This window comes from Capricornis sumatraensis, chromosome 5, assembly GCF_032405125.1.
Source record: "Capricornis sumatraensis isolate serow.1 chromosome 5, serow.2, whole genome shotgun sequence".
Classification (NCBI taxonomy): domain Eukaryota; kingdom Metazoa; phylum Chordata; class Mammalia; order Artiodactyla; family Bovidae; genus Capricornis; species Capricornis sumatraensis.
The window spans coordinates 87,562,203-87,586,418 of NC_091073.1; the positions used below are offsets into that span (position 1 = coordinate 87,562,203).

Consider the following 24,216-nt stretch of genomic DNA (forward strand, 5'->3'; position numbering starts at 1 on the left):
TTCTTAAATATACCAGGCTGCTGTTGCCCACAATTTGAATTAAGCCTATATTATATATGTATATATGACGTATATCTGATATTGAAAAGATTTGGCCATAGGATTTTGGACAAATTATCTAGATTCCAGGATCTATCTTTCTATTTGTAAAATCAAACAGTTGGGCCAGATTTTTAGGTTATTGTTACTCTTTTTTTTAAAAAAATAATGTTAGAATCTTCTACAGAAACCCAATCTATAAATCCCATATGCTGTAGTTAAATGGAGATGGGGACTCAGAGTCCCAGATACTCCTCTCCATAGAATTTTTGACACGTTTCCTGGAAAACATTATGGTTCTCTGGAGCAGGGATTGAAAACCACTAAACTAGTTGCTTCTAGGGACTCTTATTTTCAGACTCCATAATATATATGATCTGTGATTACCACACCTTTTTGAGAAGATTTGCCCCACATTTTACATTCTTGCCCTCTTTTCCTGACCATACATTTGAACAGCAAATTTCGAAGACTAACTTTTTAAAAAATAAAAGATATTGTTAAGGTTAATAAATGGACATATATTTATATCTCTTGCTCCAGAACAGCCCTTATGATTGCTTTCAGTGATGAACCAACACGTTTAGTCAGTCTTCTTCTTCAGCAAGAAGTGGACCTATCTTGCCAAGATATTTATGGATTCACAGCTGAGGAATATGCATCTTTCAATGGTTTTACTATGTAAGTGATATTGTGTATCTTTTAACAATTGTGTGGAATTTGAGCATAAGGAAAGAAACAGTAGCTCCAAAGTACAAAGCCCACAGTAGGGGTAAACACATGATGAACTCTGGACACAAGCATCCAGGGAGGCTGATTTCCCCATCAGTATAAGAACCACAGGTTCTTCTATTGAGGGGAATAGAGACTTCTCTCTTAAAGGGCACACACAAAATCTCACTCTCCAGGACCCAGGGCAGAAACAGTAACTTGAAAGGAGCTTAAGTCAGACCAACTGCTGTTCTTGGAGAACCTCCAGGAGAGGCAGGAGGCAATCAGAGGTCATTTTGGGGACACGGACACTGGGGCAACCATTTTGGGGAGCTCGTTCTATCACCTGGACACTGGTGATGGCAAGCACCATTTTGGAATTCTCCCTCTGGCTTATTAGCCCCAGGACCAGGGCAGCCCTGGCCCAGTGGTCTGCAGGCACCAGTGCTGGATGCCTCAGGTCAAGCAACTAACTGGACAGGGACACAGCCCCACCCACACCAGACAGGCTACTTTAAGGCCGCCAGATATATAGATGCAGATATACCATATCAATTCCAGTGTATAAGTGAGCTCTTCTTTCTTGAGATTTTAACAAAATAACTTATTCATATATCCCTTATGGAATAAATATTTAAAACGAACAAGAAATTAAAAAAAAAAAAAAAAAAAACCAAAGACACCCCTGAACCCACAGCTGCTCCTAGACAGGGCCATGCCCACAGAAAGCACAGACCCAGACCCACACTCCAGTGCATAGGTATTAGACCTGGGATTCCCCAGAACCCTCCAGCCAGAGACCCTGGGACCCAGCTCCACCCACCAGCGGGTAAACACCAGCTGCAAGACAGCAGCAGCCCTGCAGCCTGCAGGCCAGGTCCATCCACTAACAAGCATGCTCTAGCTTTGGGACAGACCTCACCCACCAGCATGCAGACTGCAGCCATAAGATAGCTGCAGCCCTGCAGCCTGCCAATCTAGCCCCTCCATCTGCAGGTTAATAGAAGTCTGAGGACACCGTGGGCCCTGTGGCCAACTGTGTCAGGAAGTGGCCTCACCCACCATGAGCAGAGTGATTTGATACCAGCTCTGGGACTCCTGGAGCCTGCAACCAGGCCCCAGGATCCAACTCTGCCCACCAGTAGACTGGCACTTGCCCCAGGATCTGGCTTTACCCACCAGCAGGCAGGCAAGAGCCCTGGGGTCTTTGGACCCTGACTTTACCCACAGGGCCCTCCAGAGTTCATTAGTCAGCTACCTCATAGCATGGCCCTGCCAACCAATGAGACAGGGCCTGGCGACTAACCAGGCCAGGGGCCAACCAAGCCCACCAGACTGCCCATAGTAATTAGTCTGCCATGATAGAAGGACCCATACACTCCACATGCGGGGGGTGCCCCTAGAGCATATAGCTCTGGTGCTAAGAGGGGAGTGCACTGCTGGGGTGCACAGGCCTACAAAAGGCCACTTATTGAAGGAAATGTAACCAAACTACCAAATACATAAAAATAAAAACAGCAAGTTATGCAAAATGAGGTAAAAGGGAACATGTTCCAAGTGAGGAAACAAGATAAAACCTCAGAAAAGGAACTACTTGAAGTAGACAGGTAATCTACCTGAGAAAGTGTTCAGGGTAGTGATCGTAACAGTGATCAAAGAACCTAGGAGAAGGATGCACGTACTGAGCACTTAGAAGTTTGTAACAAGGAGTTAGAAAATATGGAACAACCAAACGGAGCTGAAGAATATAGTGACTAAATTTAAAAATCCAGTAGAAGGAAATAATAGTAGACTAAATGTTGCAGGTCAGTGAGCTGGAAGATAGAGTTGAAGAAATCACTGATTCTGAACAGGAAAAAAAAGAGAGAGAGAGAAAAGAAATGACAATTTTAAGAGATCTCTGGGACAACATTAAGCACACTAATATTCACATTATAGGAGTGCCAGAAAGAGAAGAGAGAGAGATTAAGAGACTGAGAACATATTTGATGACATAATAGCTTAAAACTTACTTAACCTGGGAAAGGTAACATCATTCAAGTCAAGGAAGGGCAGAGTGTCCCATACAGGTTTAACCCAAACAGGAACATACCAAAACAGCTTAGTGAAAGTCGCTTAGTTGTGTCCGACTCTTTGTGACCCCATGGACTATACAGTCCATGGAATTCTCCAGGCCAGAATACTGGAATGGGTAGCCTTTCCCTTCTCCAGGGGATCTTCCCAACCCAGGGATCAAATCCAGGTCTCCTGCATTGCAGGCGGATTCTTTACCAGCTAAGCCACAAGGGAAGCCCCAAGAAAGACTAATTAAAATGGCAAAAACTAAAGATAAAGGATAGTAGTGGTTGTTTAGTTGCTAAGTCGTGACTGACTCTTGTGAACCCATAGACTGAAGCCTGCCAGGCTCCTCTGTCCATGGGATTCTCCAGGCAAGAATACTGGAGTGGTTTGCCATTTCCTTCTCCAGGGTATCTTTTTGACCCAAGGACTGAACCTGCATCTCCTGCATTGCAGGCAGACTCTGCCTCTGAGCCACCAGCAAAGCCAAAGATAAAGAATATTAAAAAAAACAGCAAGGGAATAGCACCAAGTTATATACAAGGAAACTCCCATAAGGTTATCAAATGACTATTCAGCAGAAACTCTGCAGGCCAGAAGGGAGTGGCATAATATATTTAAAGTGATGAAAGGGAAAAATCTACAACCAAGATTACACAGTAAGGCTCTCATTCAGATTTGATGGAAAGATCAAAAGTTTTATAAACAAGCAAAAGGTAGAAGAGTTCGGCACCACTAAACAGTTTTACAAGAAATGTTAAAAGAGCTTCTCTAAATGAAACAGAAGACGCCACAACTAGAAACATGAAAATTATGAAAGGAAAAAGCACATCAGTAATTTAAGTGTAAATAAATGACTATGGAATTTTTATCATCTCAATATTACTTAAATATTTTTAGTGTTGAAAATTATAATTAAAATTATTTAATTTAAAAATTATTTAATTAAAAAATTAAAATTATTGTTCTTTTTCCTAAAAGGTAAGAGGGAAGAGAGATAACTTCCTAATGACTAAGCAGTTACCTTTAGGATATGAAAACTGTCAGCATTGACCTCCAATTAAAATAAATAAATTTAAATTTTAAAAAATGCAAACAACTTTAAACTTCAATCTAATGCCCCATCCTCTTTTTTGTTTATGCCTTCTTTTGTGATGGGAACTAAGCTTTTTGTAATTGTGACTTTGTTGGGTAACAGCTATTGCCTATCTACAGCCTCTGCTTTTTATTATCATTTGTTGGCTCTCTCTCCTGGTACATAGGGTCTACTATTTGGTAAGAGTGGAAGCCTAGAATATGTTTCTCATATACATAGCCATTAAAAAAATAAAGGAAACTGTCTCAAATTAGGGAATTATATTTAGATATTTGTTTTACAGTTAGCTTTAACCCATACATTGCCTCATTCCTTTCACTGAAATTCTGAAATCATATGCCTGTTAATGAGTGGCTAGAATGGGCTCTTTTCAAGCATGGAGAAAAGGTTTCTTCTTTGCTAGGTATGGTTCAGTCTCAGACTGTGCATTGGGGTGGGCCCTAATCCTATCTGACTGGTGTCCTTATAGGAGATTAGGAATGCAGAGACACACAGAGGACAGGAAGAGGACAGTTATCTACTAGGCAAGGAGAGAGGCCTGTAACAGTTAGAGCCTTCCTGTATGGCCCTCAGGAAACCAACCCTGCTGACACCTTGATCTTGGACTTCCAGTCTCCAGAATTGTGAGAAAACAAATTTCTGTTGTTTAAGCTACCCAGTCTGTGGTATTTTGTTACGGCAGCCCTAGAAATCTATATGCCAAGTATAAGCTAAAGCCACTTTTTCTACCTTGTGAGTGGTAAGTGCCAGACAATGGGACTATCTAAAACAAAAATGGTGTCTATTGATGGAGTTGACTTGAGAGGAGGCTGCGGTCAGCAGTTGAGTGTGTGATGTAATTGGGAAGGCATTATTAGCTAACATCCATGGTTTTTACTTGAGAATTATGCATTATGAATTGAACTGAATATTTATGAATGTTGGAATTCATATATTTAATATATTTTCTCTTTATGGATAGATATCAATTAATTGCTAATAATGAAAAGGAAAAAAAAGTTAAACAGATATCTAACTCTATGAACACAACTTTGGACACTATATTTGATACAGAAGAACTGCAGGAAGGTAAGAATATACAAATTGAACAAGTAGTTTTCCTTGTTGATTTTTATTTGTTTGGTTTTTAGAAAGGGACACCACTTTTGCAAATAATATATAAATTTGAAATTTTCTCCTATTTTGAAATGCTAAATATCTTAAGCACTATCCTTAAGAATATTAGTGATTAAAATATTCTGACACTGTTGAGTGAAATGTAATATAAAAATATACTGAATGATTAAGATATTTTTATTCATTCTCTTGAATAGTTAAAAAAACACATTTATGCAAGTATATAGAGATTTCCAAAGATACAAAACTATTAGTACACTTTTTATTTTTTCTAAAATTACTTCACATAAATACATTTGATATCAATTAATGGGATTGCAAGGAGCTGGACATGACTCAGTGACTATGATACTACTAATATAACATATACCCAATCATTTCATAGGTTTGGATCACTGTGATATTGAATGGTTTGCCTTGGAAACAAACAGAGATCATTCTGTCATTTTTGAGGTTGCATCTAAGTACTGCATTTCAGACTCTTTTGTTGACCATGATGGCTACTCCATTTCTTCTAAGGGATTCCTGCCCAGAGTAGTAGCTATAACAGTCATCGGACTTAAATTCACCCATTCCAGTCCATTGTAGTTCGCTGATTCCTAGAATGTCGATGTTCACTCTTGCCATCTCCTGTTTGACCACTTCCAATTTGCCTTGATTCATGGACCTAACATTCCAGGTTCCTATGCAATATTGTTCTTTACAGCATTGGACCTTGCTTCTATCACTAGTCACATCCACAACTGGGTATTGGTTTTGCTTTGGCTCCTTCCCTTAGAACTGGACTTGGAACAACAGACTGGTTCCAAATAGGAAAAGGAGTACATCAAGGCTGTATATTGTCACCCTGCTTATTTAAATTATATGCAGAGTACATCATGAGAAACGCTTGGGCTGGAAGAAGCACAAGCTGGAATCAAGATTGCTGGGAGAAATATCAATAACCTCAGATATGCAGATGACACCATCCTTATGGCAGAACGTGAAGAGGAACTAAAAAGCCTCTTGATGAAAGTGAAAGAGGAGAGCGAAAAAGTTGGCTTAAAGCTCAACATTCAGAAAACGAAGATCATGGCATCTGATCCCATCACTTCATGGGAAATAGATGGGGAAACAGTGGAAGCAGTGTCAGACTTTATTTTTTGGGGCTCCAAAATCACTGCAGATGGTGATTGCAGCCATGAAATTAAAAGACGCTTACTCCTTGGAAGGAAAGTTATGACCAACCTAGATAGCATATTCAAAAGCAGAGATATTTGCCAACAAAGGTCCGTCTAGTCAAGGCTATGGTTTTCCCAGTGGTCATGTATGGATGTGAGAGTTGGACTGTGAAGAAAGCTGAGTGCCGAAGAATTGATGCTTTTGAACTGTGGTGTTGAAGAAGACTCTTGAGAGTCCCTTGGACTGCAAGGACATCCAACCAGTCCATCCTAAAGGAGACCAGTACTGATGTTCATTGGAAAGACTGATGCTGAGGCTGAAACTCCAGTACTTTGGCCACCTCATGCGAAGAGTTGACTCATTGGAAAAGACCCTGATGCTGAGAGGGATTGGGGGCAGAAGGAAAAGGGGACGACAGAGGATGAGATGGCTGGATGGCATCACTGACTCAATGCACAAGAGTTTGGGTGAACTCCGGGAGTTGGTAATGGATAGGGAGGCCTGGCGTGCTGAGATTCATGGGGTCGATAGCGTCAGACACGACTGAGCGACTGAACTGAACTGAACTTAACTGAAATCATTACATAAAACTTAAAATTAAGTAACAGTATTTGGAAAGAATTTAAAACACCATGTATATATTAAAATAATTTTTGGTTCTTATTTTAAAAATACATACAATTACTTGGGTCATAAAACATAGCTTTTTGTGTATGTGTGTGACTATGACTTATATTGACATATACAAATAACATTGGATAAACTATCATACATTAATTCTCTGTATTCACCAGCAACCACACTCCCACCTTACCATCCACTTAAACTTAAAAAAAAAAAAAGGTCAGAGAGCAAGCCCAATGAGATCATATAAATATCACGTTATTTAAATACACTCCCTGTCCCCTCAAATGTATAGATATGATAGGTGAATAAATTTAAAAGATAATTTCCCTAAATTCCCCTTTTGTCAACTTAATCTCATACACTCTCTCATGAGATTTTGCCTTTTTGGACTCTTGAGCTGCATCTTCATATCTTCCTCTGCTCCAATCTCTCCTCTTTAATGTGCAGAGAGCTATATATAAGGAGTAAAGAATTTCTGTACTTTATACTTCATTTCTTTAGGGAAATAAAGCAGTAGAACCTATAAAAACAATACTCCTGCATTTCGTGTATCTCCTGAGGGCAAACAATTCAAACCACCCTGAATCCTTTAACCTTGGCAAGACACATTTTCAGTTTCTAGTGAAATATTAATCTTTGTATGTGTCAAAGCATAATAGAAATATTAGGTCAAGAAATTATCAGAGGATACTGCAAAAGATGGCAAGCTTAAAAAGTCATATTTTATCAGATTTAAAGGGGGTAACTTAATCATTTAAAAGTACTATAAAATTCAGAAGTACAAGTGCTAAACTATAATTGTGTTGTACCTGAGGCATAGAATTTAAGAAATATACTTGGGAGTGAAAGTATCTGAACATAAATGAAGACATTAAAAATATCACTTGCTTTCTAGATATGCACCCACATTTCTACAAATCCTTTGCTGCTGCCTTGGATTAGAAAAGTCTATTTTGAAAAAGCAGTTAAGTGAACTCTCATAGCATTTTTGCTGAGTAATCAATGAAGGAAAGTTTATTAAATGGAGAGCTGTTTTCACCTTAGAAGATGTGAAAAAATTTCAAAAGACAAATGTCTATATTGTGATCCATGAGTTGAAAAAAAACAATTTACAGTCACTAAATAGGTAAAGAAAAACTTTTGGTCAAAATTTTAAATGCGATATTAGTAGAAGTAACCTTTGCAATATACTGTCTTAAGCATACATTGAACTGAAAATGAAATAGTCGCTCAGTCGTGTCCGACTCTTTGTGACCCCATGAGCAATAGCCTGCCAGGCTCCTCTGTCCATAGGATTTCCCAGACAAGAATACTGCGGTGGATTGCCATTTCCTTCTCCAGGGGATCTTTCCAACCCAGGGATCAAACCTGGGTCTTCTGCATTGCGGGCAGATTCTTTACCTTCTGAGCCTTGCATTAGAACATTCAAATAAAGTGAAAATGTTAAACAAAATATAAATAATCCTGTGTAAACAGAAATTACATAGGATTTTCATTTATAAAGACTCTCATAATAAAGTCTTTTTGATTTTTTACAAATACTATATTAGGACATATAAGAAAATTTGGGTATTAAATCAAAAGTGAAAGTTGCTCAGTTGTGTCTGACTCTTTCTGATCTCGTGGACTGTATGCTGCTGCTGCTAAGTCGCTTCAGTCGTGTCCAACTCTGTGCGACCCCATAGACGGCAGCCCACCAGGCTCTGCCATCCCTGGGATTCTCCAGGCAAGAACACTGGAGTGGGTTGCCATTTCCTTCTCCAATGCGTGAAAGTGAAAAGTGAAAGTGAAGTTGCTCAGTTGTGTCTGACTCTTCGCAACCCCATGGACTGCAGCCTACCAGGCTCCTCTGTCAATGGGATTTTCCAGACAAGAGTACTGGGGTGGGGTGCCATTGCCTTCTCTATAGTTCATGGAATTCTCCAGGCCAGAATACTGGAGTGGGTAGTCTTTCCCTTCTCCAAGGGATCTTCTCAACCCACGGACTGAACCCAGGTCTCCCACAGTGCAGGCGGATTCTTTACCAGCTAAGCCACAAGGGAAGCCCATTATATCAAAAGGAAAGAAGAAAAAAAAGCATCACTCATGGTCTCATCACCCTAACAAACATTTGTTCAATTTTTGGCAGATTTTTGTAGTCTTTAAATTCACTTAACTTTATTTTTCCCCTCAGGGTGAATTTATAATTCTGCATTTTTCTTTTTCAAAACACAGTATATAGGTACACAGTTTTCACTGTGCCTTTTGCCATTCTTTCAACACATGCAGCACAATCTGGCTTCAGCACTACTCTCTGGAAAATTCTTCGTTTGGCTGTCTCCTGGATAGCTTCCGGGCCTCACATGGGTCCTTATTTTGTAGCCTTCTGTGGCTGCCCTGCTGTTCCATTTCTTACAGTGCTTTATCACCTGTCCCTTTTCTCCTTGCTCTTTGGATGACAGGTTCCATAAGAGCTTGCACTTTTTGTTCATAGTTAAATACCCATCACTTGCAAACTTCTTGGAGTATAGTAGGTATTCAGTTTTCTGAACACATAATAATTGGTGCCTGTCAGGCACTGTACCAAGCATTTTATGTATAGTAACTCATGTAGGTTTCACAGTCTTGTTGAGATAAATACTATTTGTGTTCTCATCTTGTGATAAGGATAATGAGGTGCAGCAAGGTTTAATGACTTCCTTGACGTACCTGAGCTAGGAAGCTGAGAGCTGGGATACGAACCCCTGTGCTCTGAATTTGAACCTATCCAGTCTGACTCCAGAATTTTGCTGCATTAATCAGTGTACCATACCATCCCTGTTATGAACAGATTAATATATATCATCTTTATAAAGTCTATTTTTAATGGCTCAGAGTAAAGCTTTGTACATTATTTGCAACATATTTGAACCACTCATTCATTTAAATATATTTGTTGAACTCTCCTCCAGTCCTAGGAGATATGGAAGAGCTAACTTAAGTGGTGGGAAAAAAACCTAACAGTTCCTAACAGCAACTCAACACACATTTAATTTCCACCATAGGAGAGGATTTTGGTTGTTAAGACTGAGGAAGAATACTGCTAAATAGCCCACAATTCATACGACAACCCCCTAAAAGTCCTTACATGCATACATTCTCAGTAGCTTCAGTCATGTCCAACTCTTTGTGACCCCATGGACTGTGGCTCCTCTGTCCATGACATTCTCCAGGCAATAATACTGGAGTGGGTTGCCATACCCTCCTCCAGGGGATCTTCTCAACCTAGGGATAGGACCCGTGTCCCCTGCATCTCCTGCATTGCAGGAGGATTTTTACTCACTGAGATACCTGGCAGGCTCTGAGGTGATTTCAACTAAAAGAAACTTTCGACTGGGCTTACCTTCCTAAGTTATAGTTTCTCTGGGTGTTTCCAATCAAAACCTACCCATCATAGTAAAAAGCAAATTCATAATAGAGGCATAAGCAAAGGACCCAAGAATCAGAGGAGGGAGGGAACATTTATGGAACCGGGAGAAGGCAATGTCACCCCACTCCAGTGCTCTTGCCTGGAGAATCCCATGGACAGGGGAACCTGGTGGGCTGCAGTCCACGGGGTTGCTGGGAGTCGGACACGACTGAGTGATTTCAGTTTCACTTTTCACTTTCATGCATTGGAGAAGGAAATGGCAACCCACTCCAGTATTCTTGCCTGGAGAATCCCAGGGACAGGGGAGCCTAGTGGACTCCGACACGACTTAAGTGACTTGGCAGCAACCAAGGTTGACCTTGGTGGAGAAGAGAGGGTTTGAATCAATTCCTGAAGGCTGGATAGAATTTTGATATGGCGTTTCTTATAAACAAACAAACAAACAAAACTATAGGATAGAGAAAGTAGTTTCATACATTATAATTGAATTTGTGTTTACTACCCATCGGAGGAGGGGATGATATATACTTTAATACAGTATGTTGTAGAGCAGGTATGCTGCTGCTGCTAAGTCGCTTCAGTTGTGTCCAACTCTGTGCGACCCCATAGACGGCAGCCCACAAGGCTTTCCCGTCCCTGGGATTCTCCAGGCAAGAACCCTGGAGTGGGTTGCCATTTCCTTCTCCAATGCATGAAAGTAAAAAGTAAAAGTGAAGTCACTCAGTTGTGTCTGACTCTTAGTGACCCCATGGACTGCAGCCTACCAGGCTCCTCCGTCCATGGATTTTCCAGGCAAGAGTACTGGAGTGGGTATAGTATAACACTATTTGACTTGAGTTTAATTGCCAGCTTATTTTTTTAAATTCCCCTAAGTATTTAAAATCTTAGAATGTTATTACACTGAGAATTCTTTTTTAGTATGCCTGGTAATATCTAAAATAGACTATGTATTTACTCTTCCTTTAGGAAGTTAAATGATGGAAAACACCTATTAAATGTATATATCCAACTTTAGGTGAATATTTAAATTTCCTCTAGGCAGCCATATAAGCAGACTACTTTTCTCACTCATGTAGACAACCTTGGAGGCATGCCCTTCTTTTTTTTAAATTAATTTTTATTTTTACTTTATTTAACTTTACAATACTGTATTGGTTTTGCCATACATTGACATGAATCCACCACGGGTGTACATGAGTTCCCAAACATGAACCCTCCTCTCACCTCCCACCCCATATCATCTCTCTGGATCATCCCCGTGCAGCAGCCCCAAGCATGCTGTATCCTGCATCAAACATTGACTGGTGATTCGTTTCTTACATGATAGTATACATGTTTCAATGCCATTCTCCCAAATCATCCCACCCTCTCCCTCTCCCTCAGAGTCCAAAAGTCCACTCTACACATCTGTGTCTCTTTTGCTGTCTAGCATACAGGGTTATCATTACCATCTTTCTACATTCCATGTATATGTGTTAGTATACTGTATTGGTGTTTTTCTTTCTGGCTTACTTCACTGTGTATAATTGGCTCCAGTTTCATCCATCTCATTAGAACTGATTCAAATGTATTCTTTTTAATGGCTGAGTAATACTCCATTGTGTATATATACACATACCCTTCTTTATGATTGAATTCTTCAACCTTCATCCTTCTCCTTCTCATCCTAACCCAAATAGGGTGATGCCATAGGTTGTGCAGATTTAGGCCATCCACTTGGAGGGAAAAGGTTGGACTGACCAAACTATGTGCCCTGACACAGATCTGTGCCAAAGGAAGAAAGGACACATTTTTCTAGTTTTCAAGGGTATTTCTAATGGGTTAGAGCTGGCCCTGTCTTAGCTCCATCATAACTTTTACTGAATTTGATCCCTTGGTTATCTCTCTAAAACTACAGCCTCTGCAGGCATCTGCAGTCTCCTAGGCTGCCCTGCTATCTTCCAAAAACCTATGGATCATGTCTTTGCCTGGGCTACTGATCCAACTTGTTTTAACCTCATTTCCATATAAAACAAGTCCTTCCCAGTTTTGATTGTGGGTATCATATTTTTGTGTTTTTTTTTCTCTAGTCTTCTATTGTTAAAGAGTCACTTCCTATGCTCATTGATTCCACTCATACCCCTCTGCTCCTTAGTTTTCCAACTTTTCTTAATGCTACATTCCTGAATTACCATCATGAAACACAAACTATAGGAACTTTTGCAAGAATCTTAATCTTAACCTTTCTGAACATGTTTCCTCATCTGAAAAACTTTGTGAAAGTAAACGAGAATGAAATTATTCTGCACAGTAGCTGATAAAGAGTTGTTGCTTATAAAAATGTTAGTTTACTTTCCTTTTACTTTGGGTTGAAGAAATAAAGATGTAACCGCCTTTTTTTTTTTTTTTTTTTCTTCTGCTGGTTTTCTTATTTTCCTGGGCTTACTTTTCCAGTTCTGTGCAGACCTTAATATAAAACTCACCATACACTCTGGCTTTCACCAAATTTCATGTGATATCAGATTTTTCATTATTTTCCTACTTCGACTATAGTTCTATAGCATATTATGTAGTAGATTGCAGAGCTTCACTGGTGGCGCAGTGGTAAAGCATCAGCCTGCCAATGCAGGAGACTCACATTTGATTCCTGGGTCAGGAAGATCCCCTAGAGAAGGGAATGGCAACCTACTTCAGTATTCTTGCTTGGGAAATCCCATGGACAGAGGAGCCTGGTGGGCTACAGTTCATGGGGTTGCAAGAAGAGTTGGACGCACCTTAGCAAGTAAACAAGCAATAGTAGATTATAATATTGTTCGGCAAATATCCACTCTTTCTCCCTGACCCTATTTCCTTTCAAACTGACTTGGTTTGACCATGTGACTTCCATGGATGGGAGTGACAGGTTGCCTTTTTCTTGCAGAAGCCCATCGCCTTCTTTCACTCTTATCATCCTCCATCAGAACATCATGCTTAGATAGCAGCTACCTCTTCAGCCTGTATCCCAGCCTGAGACACAGCGCAGATCTGCACTAAAGCCTAGCTGATGCCAGGAACCCAGGTAGGCCCAGTAGGGCCACAGCCAACATTCAGAAGTAAGAAATAACTGTTCATTTTTCAGGCCACTGGGACTTTGGGATTGTTTATTATCCCAGAAAAAAGTTGACTAATAAGCCATAGGAGGAGGGTCATAACATGTAGCTCCTGGCATTTCATTCACACAGGCCCCAGGACAGGTACTTTGTGTCCTATTCCCGGATTCCGCATCCCATCTCCCCGAATTGTCCCATAGCAGCTCAGTCTTGCGTCCCCTCGTTCATCTCTTTTATTATGCAGGATTAGTTTTTCCTTGCCAGTGAAACTTGGAAAAGACTTGTTACTTCCACAGTAACAACACAGTATCCCTAGGAAAGACTGAAGGCACAAGGAGAAGGGAGTGGCATCGGATGAGATGGTTGGATGGCATCATCGACTTAATGGGCATGAATTTGAGCAAACTCTGGGAGATAGTGGAGGACAGAGGAGCCTGGTGTGCTGCAGTCCATGGGGTCACACAGAGTCGGACACGACTTAGTGACTGAACTACAATAGCAATGTGCTTGTCCAAGTAGGTGTGTGCTGCATGCTAAGTTGCTTCAGTTGTGTTTGACTCTGTGTAACCCCTTGGACGGCAGCCTGCCAGGCTCCTCTGTTCATGGGATTCTCCAGGCTAGAGTACTGGAGTGGGTTGTCATGCCCTCCTCTTTCAAGGGATCGTCTCAATCCAGGGATCAAACCTGTGTCTCTTATGTTTCCTGCGTTGGCAGGGGGGTTCTTTACCGCTAGTGGTCCAGGCCTTTCTCCACAAGCAATTATTTTACCAGTTACAAGGAATTTTTATTATGTGCAATATCAGATGAATGCTTTTATCTTGCAACCTTTACTAAGATATGAGTGAATCTTACTCAGGTTTAGGTAATTACTGTCTCACTTTAAAATAAATACCTAACATTTCTTTTCTAAGGAGTTGTATCAGTTTTTTATTGTAACAGCAAATTACCACAAATACAGTGGCTTAAAACACCACAGATTTTTTTTTTTTTTGTCCTACAGTTCTGGAGGTCCGAAGTCCAAATGGATTTCATGAGGCTAAAATCAAGATAACAGAATGTACTCCTTTCTGGAGGTTTGAGGGGAGAATCTGCTCCCTTGTCTTTTCTACCTTCCAGGTGCTGCCCATGTTTCTTGGTTCCTGACTGCCAGAAATCGAATTAATCTGTCCTCTGCTTGTATCTCACATCTGACTCTCCTGCCTCCCTATATGAACCTGTGTATTTGCTTTGGGTCCAATCTTGTGGAGAACTACTTTTTGATGATAGCCATTCTAACAGTTGTGAAGTGATATCTCATTCTGATCTGCATTTTCCTGATGCTTAATGATATAAAGCCTCTCTTCATGTACCTGATGGCCATTGATGTGTTCTTTGAAAAACTGTCTATTCAGTTCCTGTGCCCATTTTTCACTCAGGTTATTAGCTTTTTTACTCTTGAGTTGGATAAGTTCTTCATCTATTAACTCATCAGATGTATGATTTATAAATATATTGTCCCATTCATTTTGTTGATCATTTCTTTTGCTATGCAGATTTTTCGTTTGATGCATTCCCACCTGTTTTTTGATTTGCATGAATATCTGAAACATGAAGCCCACTGATGGATTATTTGTCACTTTATTGCATATATGCAGAGTATGCAGAGATAATTTTAATTTGTTTCAATAGATCTTATGTCAGTGATTCTTTGTAGTAATTGACTCTACACCTAATAATATATTAATCCTTCACTGAACTATTGTCATTTGAATATTTTCTCTTCTTATGATCATTAATATTTTTTGTATGCAAAGTTTTTATTTATAAAGTGATTCTAGTGTTTTAAAATCTAGACAATTTTACATTTCTATTTTATTACTACTTCAATGATTAATAATTATGAACTTATTGCTTAGTCCCCATGACTGAGAAACATTTCCTTTATATAACCATTCTTCTATTGAATTATATTTGTTTCTGATTCATAAATAATTATAAGGGAATAGGAATTTGGAAGGATTTTTTTCCTGGATAAAGATTTTAGGTGGTTTTAGGATATTTTACTTTGTACTTGCTTCATTTTTAAGACACAAAATGTCTGTCTTTTGTTTATAATAAGATATATAATTTTGAAGGAAATCAACCCTGAATATTCACTGAAAGGACTGATGCTGAAGCTAAAGTTCCAACACTTTGGCCAGGTGATGCAGAGCCAACTCACTGGAAAAGACCTTGATGCTGGGAAAGACTGAAAGCAAAAGGAGAAGGCGGCAGCAGAGGATGAGATGGTTGGATGGCATGATAAACACAATGGATGTGGATCTGAGCAAACACCAGGAGATAGTGAAGGACAGGGGAGCTTGGTGTGCTGCAGTCCATGGGCTCACAGAGTCTGACAAGACAGTGACTGAACAACAACAATAAAGACAGTTTCATAAAATCTGTTTTCTGTTGTCCATCTCCTCATAAAATTGTTTGCCATCTAGTGGACAATCTCAATACTGCTTAGTTTTGTAAGACAGGGTTCTATGTAGAGTATCTAGAGAGAGAGATGGAAATTAATCAGAGATATTCTGGGGCAAAATCTCAATAAATGAAAAGATGTAATATGTTTATAGATGGAAAGACTCAACATAGTAAAAATGAAAGTTCTCTTGAAGTAGATGCAGGTTTAGTGCAATCTAGTGAATATCTAAGCGAGATTTTTTTATAGGTATAGACAAGATTCTAAAATTTATATGGCAAGGCAAAGGAAGTAGAATAGCTAAAACAATTTTGCCAGAAGAATAAAGTGTGAAGAATCATCCCACCTGACTTAAGAACTTCTTATATAGCTACAGTAATCAAGACTCTGTGGTACTGATGGAGAGAGAGAAATATAGAGCAATGGAAGAGAAGAGAGAACAGAGAAATAGACCCACATGAATATGGTTGACTTTTGACAAAGTTGCGAAAGCAATGCAATGGATAACCTTTTAAAAAATGGTACTAGAGCAATTGGACATCCATAGGCAAAAAAAATAAATATTGCCTTAAGTTTCATAGTTTATATGAAAATAAACTAAAAAGTAGGTAATGGATTAAATATAAGATGTAAAGCATAAACATTTTAGGAGAAAAAGAAGAGGAGAAAAACTTTGTTCTCTAGGACTAGAGTTCTTAGACCTGACACTAAAAGCATGTATATAAAAGGAAAAATTGATAAATTAGACCATAAAAGTTTCAAACTTTTGCTCTGTGCAAGACTCTTCTTTAATCTCTGTTTAGGACTAAAGTAAGCTACAATCTGGAGGAAAATATTTACAAACTTCATATCTGACAAAACACTATTGTATCTAGAATTTATATAGAACTCCTATATCTCTACAGTTTTTAAAAAAAAGCAATTCAGTCAGAAAAAGGATGAAATACATGAAAAAAACATTTCACTAAAGAGGAGATACAGATGGGAAGTAAACACATGAAAATATTTTCAACATTGTCAGGGAAATTCAAACTTACACTACAATGAGATATCATTACACATCTATCAGAAAGGCTAAAATAAAAAACAGTCAACATCAAGTGCTGGTTAGGATACAGAGAAATTGGATCACTCATACATTGCTACTGGGAATGTAGAATGGAAGAGCCACTCTGGAAAATAACTTAGTTGTTTCCTTAAATACTCAACATATAACTACTGTACAAATCAGCAATAGCATTCCTGGGCATTTATCCCAGAGAAGTTGAAACTTATGTTCACACCAAAATCTGTACACAAATGTTCATACTGCTTTATTTGGGATAGCTCCAAACTGGGAACAACCTAGGTGAGCTTCAAGGAGTAGGGTGAATGGTTAAATAAATTGTGATACATCCATATCAAGGGATACTACTCAATGGTAAAACAGAATGAACTGTTGACATATGTCTATACTACAATCTGGGTGAATTTCCAGAGAATTATGCTGACTGAAAAAGCCAGTCCTCCAAGATTGTATACTGTAGGATTCCATTTATATAACATTCTTTAAATGCAAACTTATACAAATAAAGAACACGTTGCAAGAGGTGAAGGAGGGACTGGGGGTGTGTGAAGAAAGTGGATGTGGCTTTTTATAGCCACATTTTTATATGCTGCATAAGGTATCTGTGATGATGAAAATGTTTTATACCTTGCTGATATCAATGTCAATATCTTAGTTATTAAAGTATAGTTTTGCATGTGGGAAACCAGAGTACAGGATAAATAAGACCTCTCTATTATTTTTTACAACTGCATTATTTTTACGAATGAGGATGATCTGCAAATTAAAAGTTTAATTAAAATATATACATATAAAAATAATTCCTGGCAATGACACCCCACTCCGGTACTCTTGCCTGGAAAATCCCATGGACGGGGGAGCCTGGTGGGCTGCAGTCCATGGGATCGCTAAGAGTCGGACACGACTGAGCAACTTCACTTTCACTTTTCACTTTCATGCATTGGAGAAGGAAATGGCAACCCACTCCAGTGTTCTTGCCTGGAGAATCCCAGGGACGGGGGAGCCTGGTGGGCCGCCGTCTATGGGGTCACACAGAGTCGGACACAACTGAAGTGACTTAGCAGCAGTAGCAGCAGCAGCAGGGCAAAATGCACTACTTTGAAGGTATGAGTACTTAAGGAATCATTGTTTGTTTCTTAAGGAATCAAGATAATCTCTTCCTATCTCATATAAATTTGATTCACTGAAGTTTTTATGTCCTTGAAACCTCTAACTATTCTATATACTTGAAGAGTTGGGCTCTGTTCAGAATGTACAATATCCACATTTCTCCACAGACATGCATTGTTACTAACATACTATCCTTAGTCAGAATAGAATTCTGACAAAGATGTATTTATTTTTCTAAACAATAGGTGGCATATCAGTTTTTCAAATAAAATGATGATTCATCCTCTTGTAGCAAGAAATGTAACTATGTCTTTCAAACTAATTTAAGTTTAATTTATACACAGGCACACCTCAGAGAGATTGGGGATTCAGTTCCAGGCCACCTCAACAAAGCAAATACTGCAATTAAGCAAATCACACAACTGTCTTAATTTCCCAGTATAGAAAAAATTAAATTTATACTTTATGAAGAGTACAATAACATTATGTCTAAAAAATGTATGTACCTTAATTTAAAAAATAATTTATTTATTGCCAAAAAAAATGCTAACCATCATCTGAGCCTTCAATACATCAAAGACCACTGATCACAGGTCACCGTAATGAATAAAATGATAATGAAAAAGCTTGAAATATTGTGAGAATTACCTAAGTGTGATGCAGAGACATGAAGTGAGCAAATATTGTTGAAAAAATGGTTCCAATAGATTTGACAGAGGGTTGACATAAACCTTTCATTTTAAAAATGAATCATCTGCAACGTATAAGAGGTATCCCCAAAATATGCTAAAAGATCACTAATTATTAGAGAAATACAAATCAAAACTACAGTGAGGTATCACCTCACACTGGTCAGAATCACTTTAGTTCAGTTGACTCTTTGCAACCCCACGGACTGCAGCATACCAGGCTTTCCTGTCCATCACCAACTCCTGGAGCTTGTTCAAAATAATGTCCATTGAGTCCTTGATGCCATCCAACCATCTTGTCCTCTGTTGTCCCCTTCTCCTCCTGCCTTCAATCTTTCCCAGAATCAGAGTCTTTTCTAGTGAGTCAGCCCTTAACATCAGGTGGTAAAAATAATGGAGCTTCAGCTTCAGCATCAGGACTTCCAATGAATATTCAGGATTGATTTCCTTTAGGATTGACTGGTTTGATCTCCTTGCTGTCCAAAGGACTCTCAAGAGTCTTCTCCAACACCACACTTCAAAAGCATCAATTCTTTGGTGCTCAGGTTGCTTTATGATCCACCTCTCATGTCCAAACATGACTACTTGAAAAAACATAGCTTTGACTAGATGGAACTTTGTCAGCAAAGTAATGTCTCTGCTTTTTAATATGCTGTCTAGGTTAGTCATAGCTTTTCTTTCAAGGAGCAAGTGTCTTTTAATTTCATGGCTACAGTCACCATATGAAGTGATTTTAGAGACCAATAAAAAGTCTGTCATTGTTTCCATTGTTTCCCCATCTATTTGCCATGAAGTGATGGGACTGGATGCCATGATCTTTGTTTTTTGAATATTGAGTTTAATGCAGCTTTTTCTCTCTCCTCTTTCACTTTCATCAAGAGGCTCTTTAGTTCTTCTTTGCTTTCTGTCATAAGGATGCTGTCATCTGCATATCTGAGGTTATTGATATTTCTCCTGGCAATCTTGATTCCAGCTTGTGCTTCATCCACTCCAGAATTTCACATGATGTAATCTGCATACAAGTTAAATAAGCAGGATGACAATATACAGCTTTGGCATACTCCTTTCCCAGGTTGAAACCAGTTCGTTGTTCCATGTCCAGTTCTAACTGTTGCTTCTTGACCTGCATGCAGATTTCTGAGGAGGCAGGTAAGGTGGTCTGGCATTCCCATCTCTTTAAGAATTTTCCAGTTTGTTGTGATCCGCATAGTCAAAGGCTTTAGCGTAGTCAATGAAGCAGATGTTTTTCTGGAATGCTCTTGCTGTTTCTATGATCTAAATAGTCAGAATGGCCATCATCAAAAAATCTACAAACAATAAATATTGGATAGGTTGTGAAGAAAAGGGAACCCTCCTATGCCTATTGGTTGGAATGCTAACTGACACAGTCACTATGGAGAACATAATGGATGTTCCTTAAACAGCTAAGAATAGAGATACCATATTATCCAGCAATTCCATTCCTGAGCATATACCTGGAGAAAAGCATGATTAAAAAGAATACATGCACCCCAATATTCTTGCAGCACTATTTACAATGGCCAGGACATGAAAGCAATCTAAATGTCCACCGATGGATGATTGACTAAAGAAGATGCGGTACATATATACAGTGAAATATTATTCAGCCACAAAAAGAAGGAAATAATACCTTTTGCAGCAACATGAAGGGATATGGAAATTATCATACTGAGTGAAGTAAGTCAGACAAAGGCAAATATCATATGACATCACTTATATGTGGAATCCAATGAAAGGGTACAAATGACCTTATCTATAAAGCAGAAATAGTTACGGATGTAGAAAATCACAAACATACGGGGGTAAGCAGGTGGAGGGGGGGAAGGGATAAACTGGAACATTGGGATTGACATATATACACTATTATATATAAAATTAATAACTAATAATGACCTACTATCTAGCACAGGGAATCTACTCAATACTCTGTAATGGTGTCTATGGGAAAAGAATCTTAAAAAAAGAGTGGATATATGTATATGCATAGCTGATTAACTTTGCTATACACCTGAAACTAACACTACATTGTAAATCAACTATACTCCAATAAAAATTTTTTTAAAAATTGCTAAAAGCACAATGAAAAAGGGGTATGCTAGTACATAGTTCTCCTCATAGCTTATAATACACTTAAAAATATCAGTTAACTGACTAAAAGAAGACACCTATTTTTTCCAAAATTAACACTGGGAATGTTGCTACTTCTTTGGGGAAAAATATGAAAATAACCTCTAGACTTCATAATGCAATATTGTGTTCCTTTGAATATATTATAGTTTATACATTGTATGAGAATACTCTTTTTCTCTCAACATCATACTGGAAGTTTTAACTAAAATCTAGTAAATGCTAATGCATATCAAATGTTAACTTTTCTAATTGTAGTTAATATTATTCAGATAGAGAGAAAAATTTCAAGCAAGCATTCAATATATGAATAATACATCACTTTATTTTCTAATAAAATTTACATTATGAACTTTGACTACTTTGTTATATTGTAGGCAGCAAATGTTTTCTTCCCTTAGGAGTTGAAACTTACTTGGGGGCTATTTTAAGCCTGAGGAACCACTGGTGGGTGAGATTAATCATTTCCTACTGCCTTCAGGTGTTCAGTATTCAGCTACTTATACCCCAGTTTAAAAAAGAGCCTAGCAGTCTCTCTGTTATTTGTTAGTTGTAAACTCACAGATGTATTGAGGGCTGCAGACTTTATTTTTTCCTAAGAACCCCAGTCTATATTGTTCTAAATATATTTGTATTTTATGTTGTCATTCTTTCATGGTACCTGCTTGCACATAACCATTCATGGGAGGCCATGGAGAAAGTCACCTTCCAGCCTCAACGTGAGTGTTTGGGTCCTGGCCTTCAGCATAACAGGATAAAAGCCTAAACCCTGACACGGAGAGGTAGAAGCAATCTGAGGTTTTCCACTGAGAGACTGGGTTTGAATGCATGCCCTTCCATTTTTGAGCTCTGAAACCAAGATTAGGTCTCTAAAGCTAAGCCTCAATTTCATCTACAACAAGATCTGTTGTAAGAATTAAAGTTAAATAATATATATGTAAGCTATTCTATAACAGGAGCCTTATTTTTTGATGTTCATTAGGAAATTAAAAAAAAATTAATGAATTCAACTTATAAACTTAAGCTATTTTTAGAAGAGTATTAACTATAAATTTCTAGTAATATCTAGCTAGCAGTTGTCAATTACAGGAAATTTAAAAAGAAAGGCGCAAAAAAGGTGGAAGAAAAAAATTTTTTTTTCCCACTTTAGAAGTTAGTGCTCAGGGTAGAACAAGTTCTGTATTGTCACCCTGCCTGATCCAAATATTGCTGTAAGATCTCTGAGTTGGGAAAAGCAGAAGCTGTCATGAAGAGGGCTTATATTCCCAAGAGAAGCTGTAGACAGACTTCAGGAGAGATAGAGTGTTGGAAGGGCTTTAGCACTCTGGGCAGTGTGTTGAGGGAGAGAGTCTATTAATACTGCATCAAGGATGTGAATGCATGGCTTAAAAATTTAAACTGAGACATCATCTCACAGCAATACACTATCATATCATAGTCAAATACTGTCAGTTATTTAATCATTTTTGAGGGGTTATATGAATACATCTTATTTCTGGAAGGACAGTTTTTGAGTAGTGGTGCTTTATATTTTTGTGTCTCATAGAGTCTCTAGTACTATAATATATAATATGATTCTATAATAGGTAATAAATAATGACTGAAATTAGCCTTTTCATCTATAAAAATAAATTCTTAAACTATGCATCTAGATTACAAAATGGTTTTTATTTAACTCTGAAGTTCTATTTTATTTCAAGTTTTACTTTTATGTTCTTCAAGAATTTATTGTCACTAAAACTTTTATCAAGTTATTTATTTTCTATAAATTCAATGCAGTATAATACAAAGATAGGGAGGCCCATAACTGTATTTTCTACTTGAGGTGGCTGGTATCTTTAAGATATATTTGTAGAGGGGGTGGTCCCAAGATGGCAGAGTAATATGATGAGGAGACCACTTTCTCCCCCACAAATTCATCAAAAGATCATTTGAATGCTAAGCAACTTCCACAAAACAACTTCTGAACACTGGCGGAGGATATTAGGCACCCAGTACTGCAGCCCATTCTCTTTGAAAGGAGGTAGGACAAAATATAAAAGACAAAAAGAGAGAGAAAATAATTAGGGATGGAGTTCCATCTGGGAAGGGAGTCATGAAGGAGGAGAAGTTTCCAAAGAGCAGGAAACCCTCTCACTGGCAGGTCTGTGGAGAGTTTTGGAATCTCAGAGGGCAACATAACTGGGGGTGGGGGTGTGGGGGTGTGGTGTGGAAACCCACAGAATACGTGCCTAACTGCAACTCCTAGTGGAGAAGTAGCCCAGACACTCATGTCTGCCACCAGGGGATGGACAGAGAGGCACGAGAGAACTTTCCTGCAGAAGGTTCTAACCTAACGTGTAACCTGGCCTGCTCACAGAACAAAGGATTGAGAGAAAACCAAAGGAGAGCTAGCTGGCTGCATACAGGGCCCTTCCCTGCACTAGAGGCAGAGAGGCATGAATGTGACAGCCAGAGCTGGCAGGCGAAGGGCAATCTCAGCCCCAGAGACTGGCATCCTCCACCAAACTATGAGCATGCTCCCAGTTGCTAACCACATCTTCCTGGGATCCTGGTTGGCTGACATCTGCCAGGAGGGTCGCATCCTGAGATCAGCTCCCCAGAGGAGACACAAGGCACACCTGAGACGATGCTCTTGTGGCCTCCAGGGAAACTGAACAGCCAGGATTGGGCAGGTGATTAAGACACACTGTCCACCTGGGACAGTGCGCTCGCCAAGCACCTGGTCGCCTGAGCTGGGAAGGGCACAAAAGCACTTCCCACTGAGTCTGTGCCCTTGAGGAGTACCGGAGAACATGAAGGTGAGCATCTTAGACCCGGGAAGTACACAAAACACAAGGCCCGCTTTGGACAGTACCCCTGCAGAGCAACCTGGAGCATGAACAGTGTAGATATGGAAAGCACATGCTGCTGTGAGCTGAGGCAAACCCGGTGTGGTCCATACACTGTGAGCACTCCCCACACACGCCAGTGATATTTGTTTGCAGTGTTCCTTCTGCCCCACAACATAACTGAACAAGTGAGTCTAAATAAGTGAACACCTTTGCCCCCTTTTGTCAGGGCAGAAATTAGACACTGAAGAGACCTGTAAACAGAGGAAGCCAAAATTAACAAACAAGAGGAAATGCTCTGGAAGTGACAAGTGCAACAGATTATAAAACCCTGTAGTTAACATTGACTAAGCACAGGAAGGGGCTTATAGACCTTAAGAAGAAGTACAAGCTGGAACAAGGAACCATCTGAAACTAAACTGACCCCACACTGCCCACAACAGCTCCAGAGAAATTCCTAGATATATCTTTAGTATTATCATTAAAAAATTTTTAAAGTTCATTATTACTCCTTTAATTTTCATTTTTATAACCTATTGCCTTGCAAAAAAAGACCCCATTTTTAAAGCAAATTTCACTTATATACTTTTTATAATTTTGGTGATTGATTTTGTTTTGTATTTTCAATATTGTATTTTGAGAGTCAGACCTCTACTGTAGATTTT

General features: G+C 38.9%; 1 protein-coding gene across 1 annotated transcript in view; it reads left to right on the forward strand.

Annotated features, from left to right (window-relative positions):
- The window catches only part of ANKRD7 (ankyrin repeat domain 7), a 30,528-nt gene extending 16,121 nt beyond the window's left edge, over positions 1–14,407 (forward strand). The window contains exons 6-8 of the mRNA XM_068972416.1: positions 583–720; positions 4,866–4,972; positions 14,265–14,407. Of these exons, the coding sequence (XP_068828517.1) occupies positions 583–720; positions 4,866–4,972; positions 14,265–14,407 (388 nt within the window). The remainder of the gene's footprint in view (positions 1–582; positions 721–4,865; positions 4,973–14,264) is intronic.
- The last annotated feature ends 9,809 nt before the right edge of the window (positions 14,408–24,216 follow it).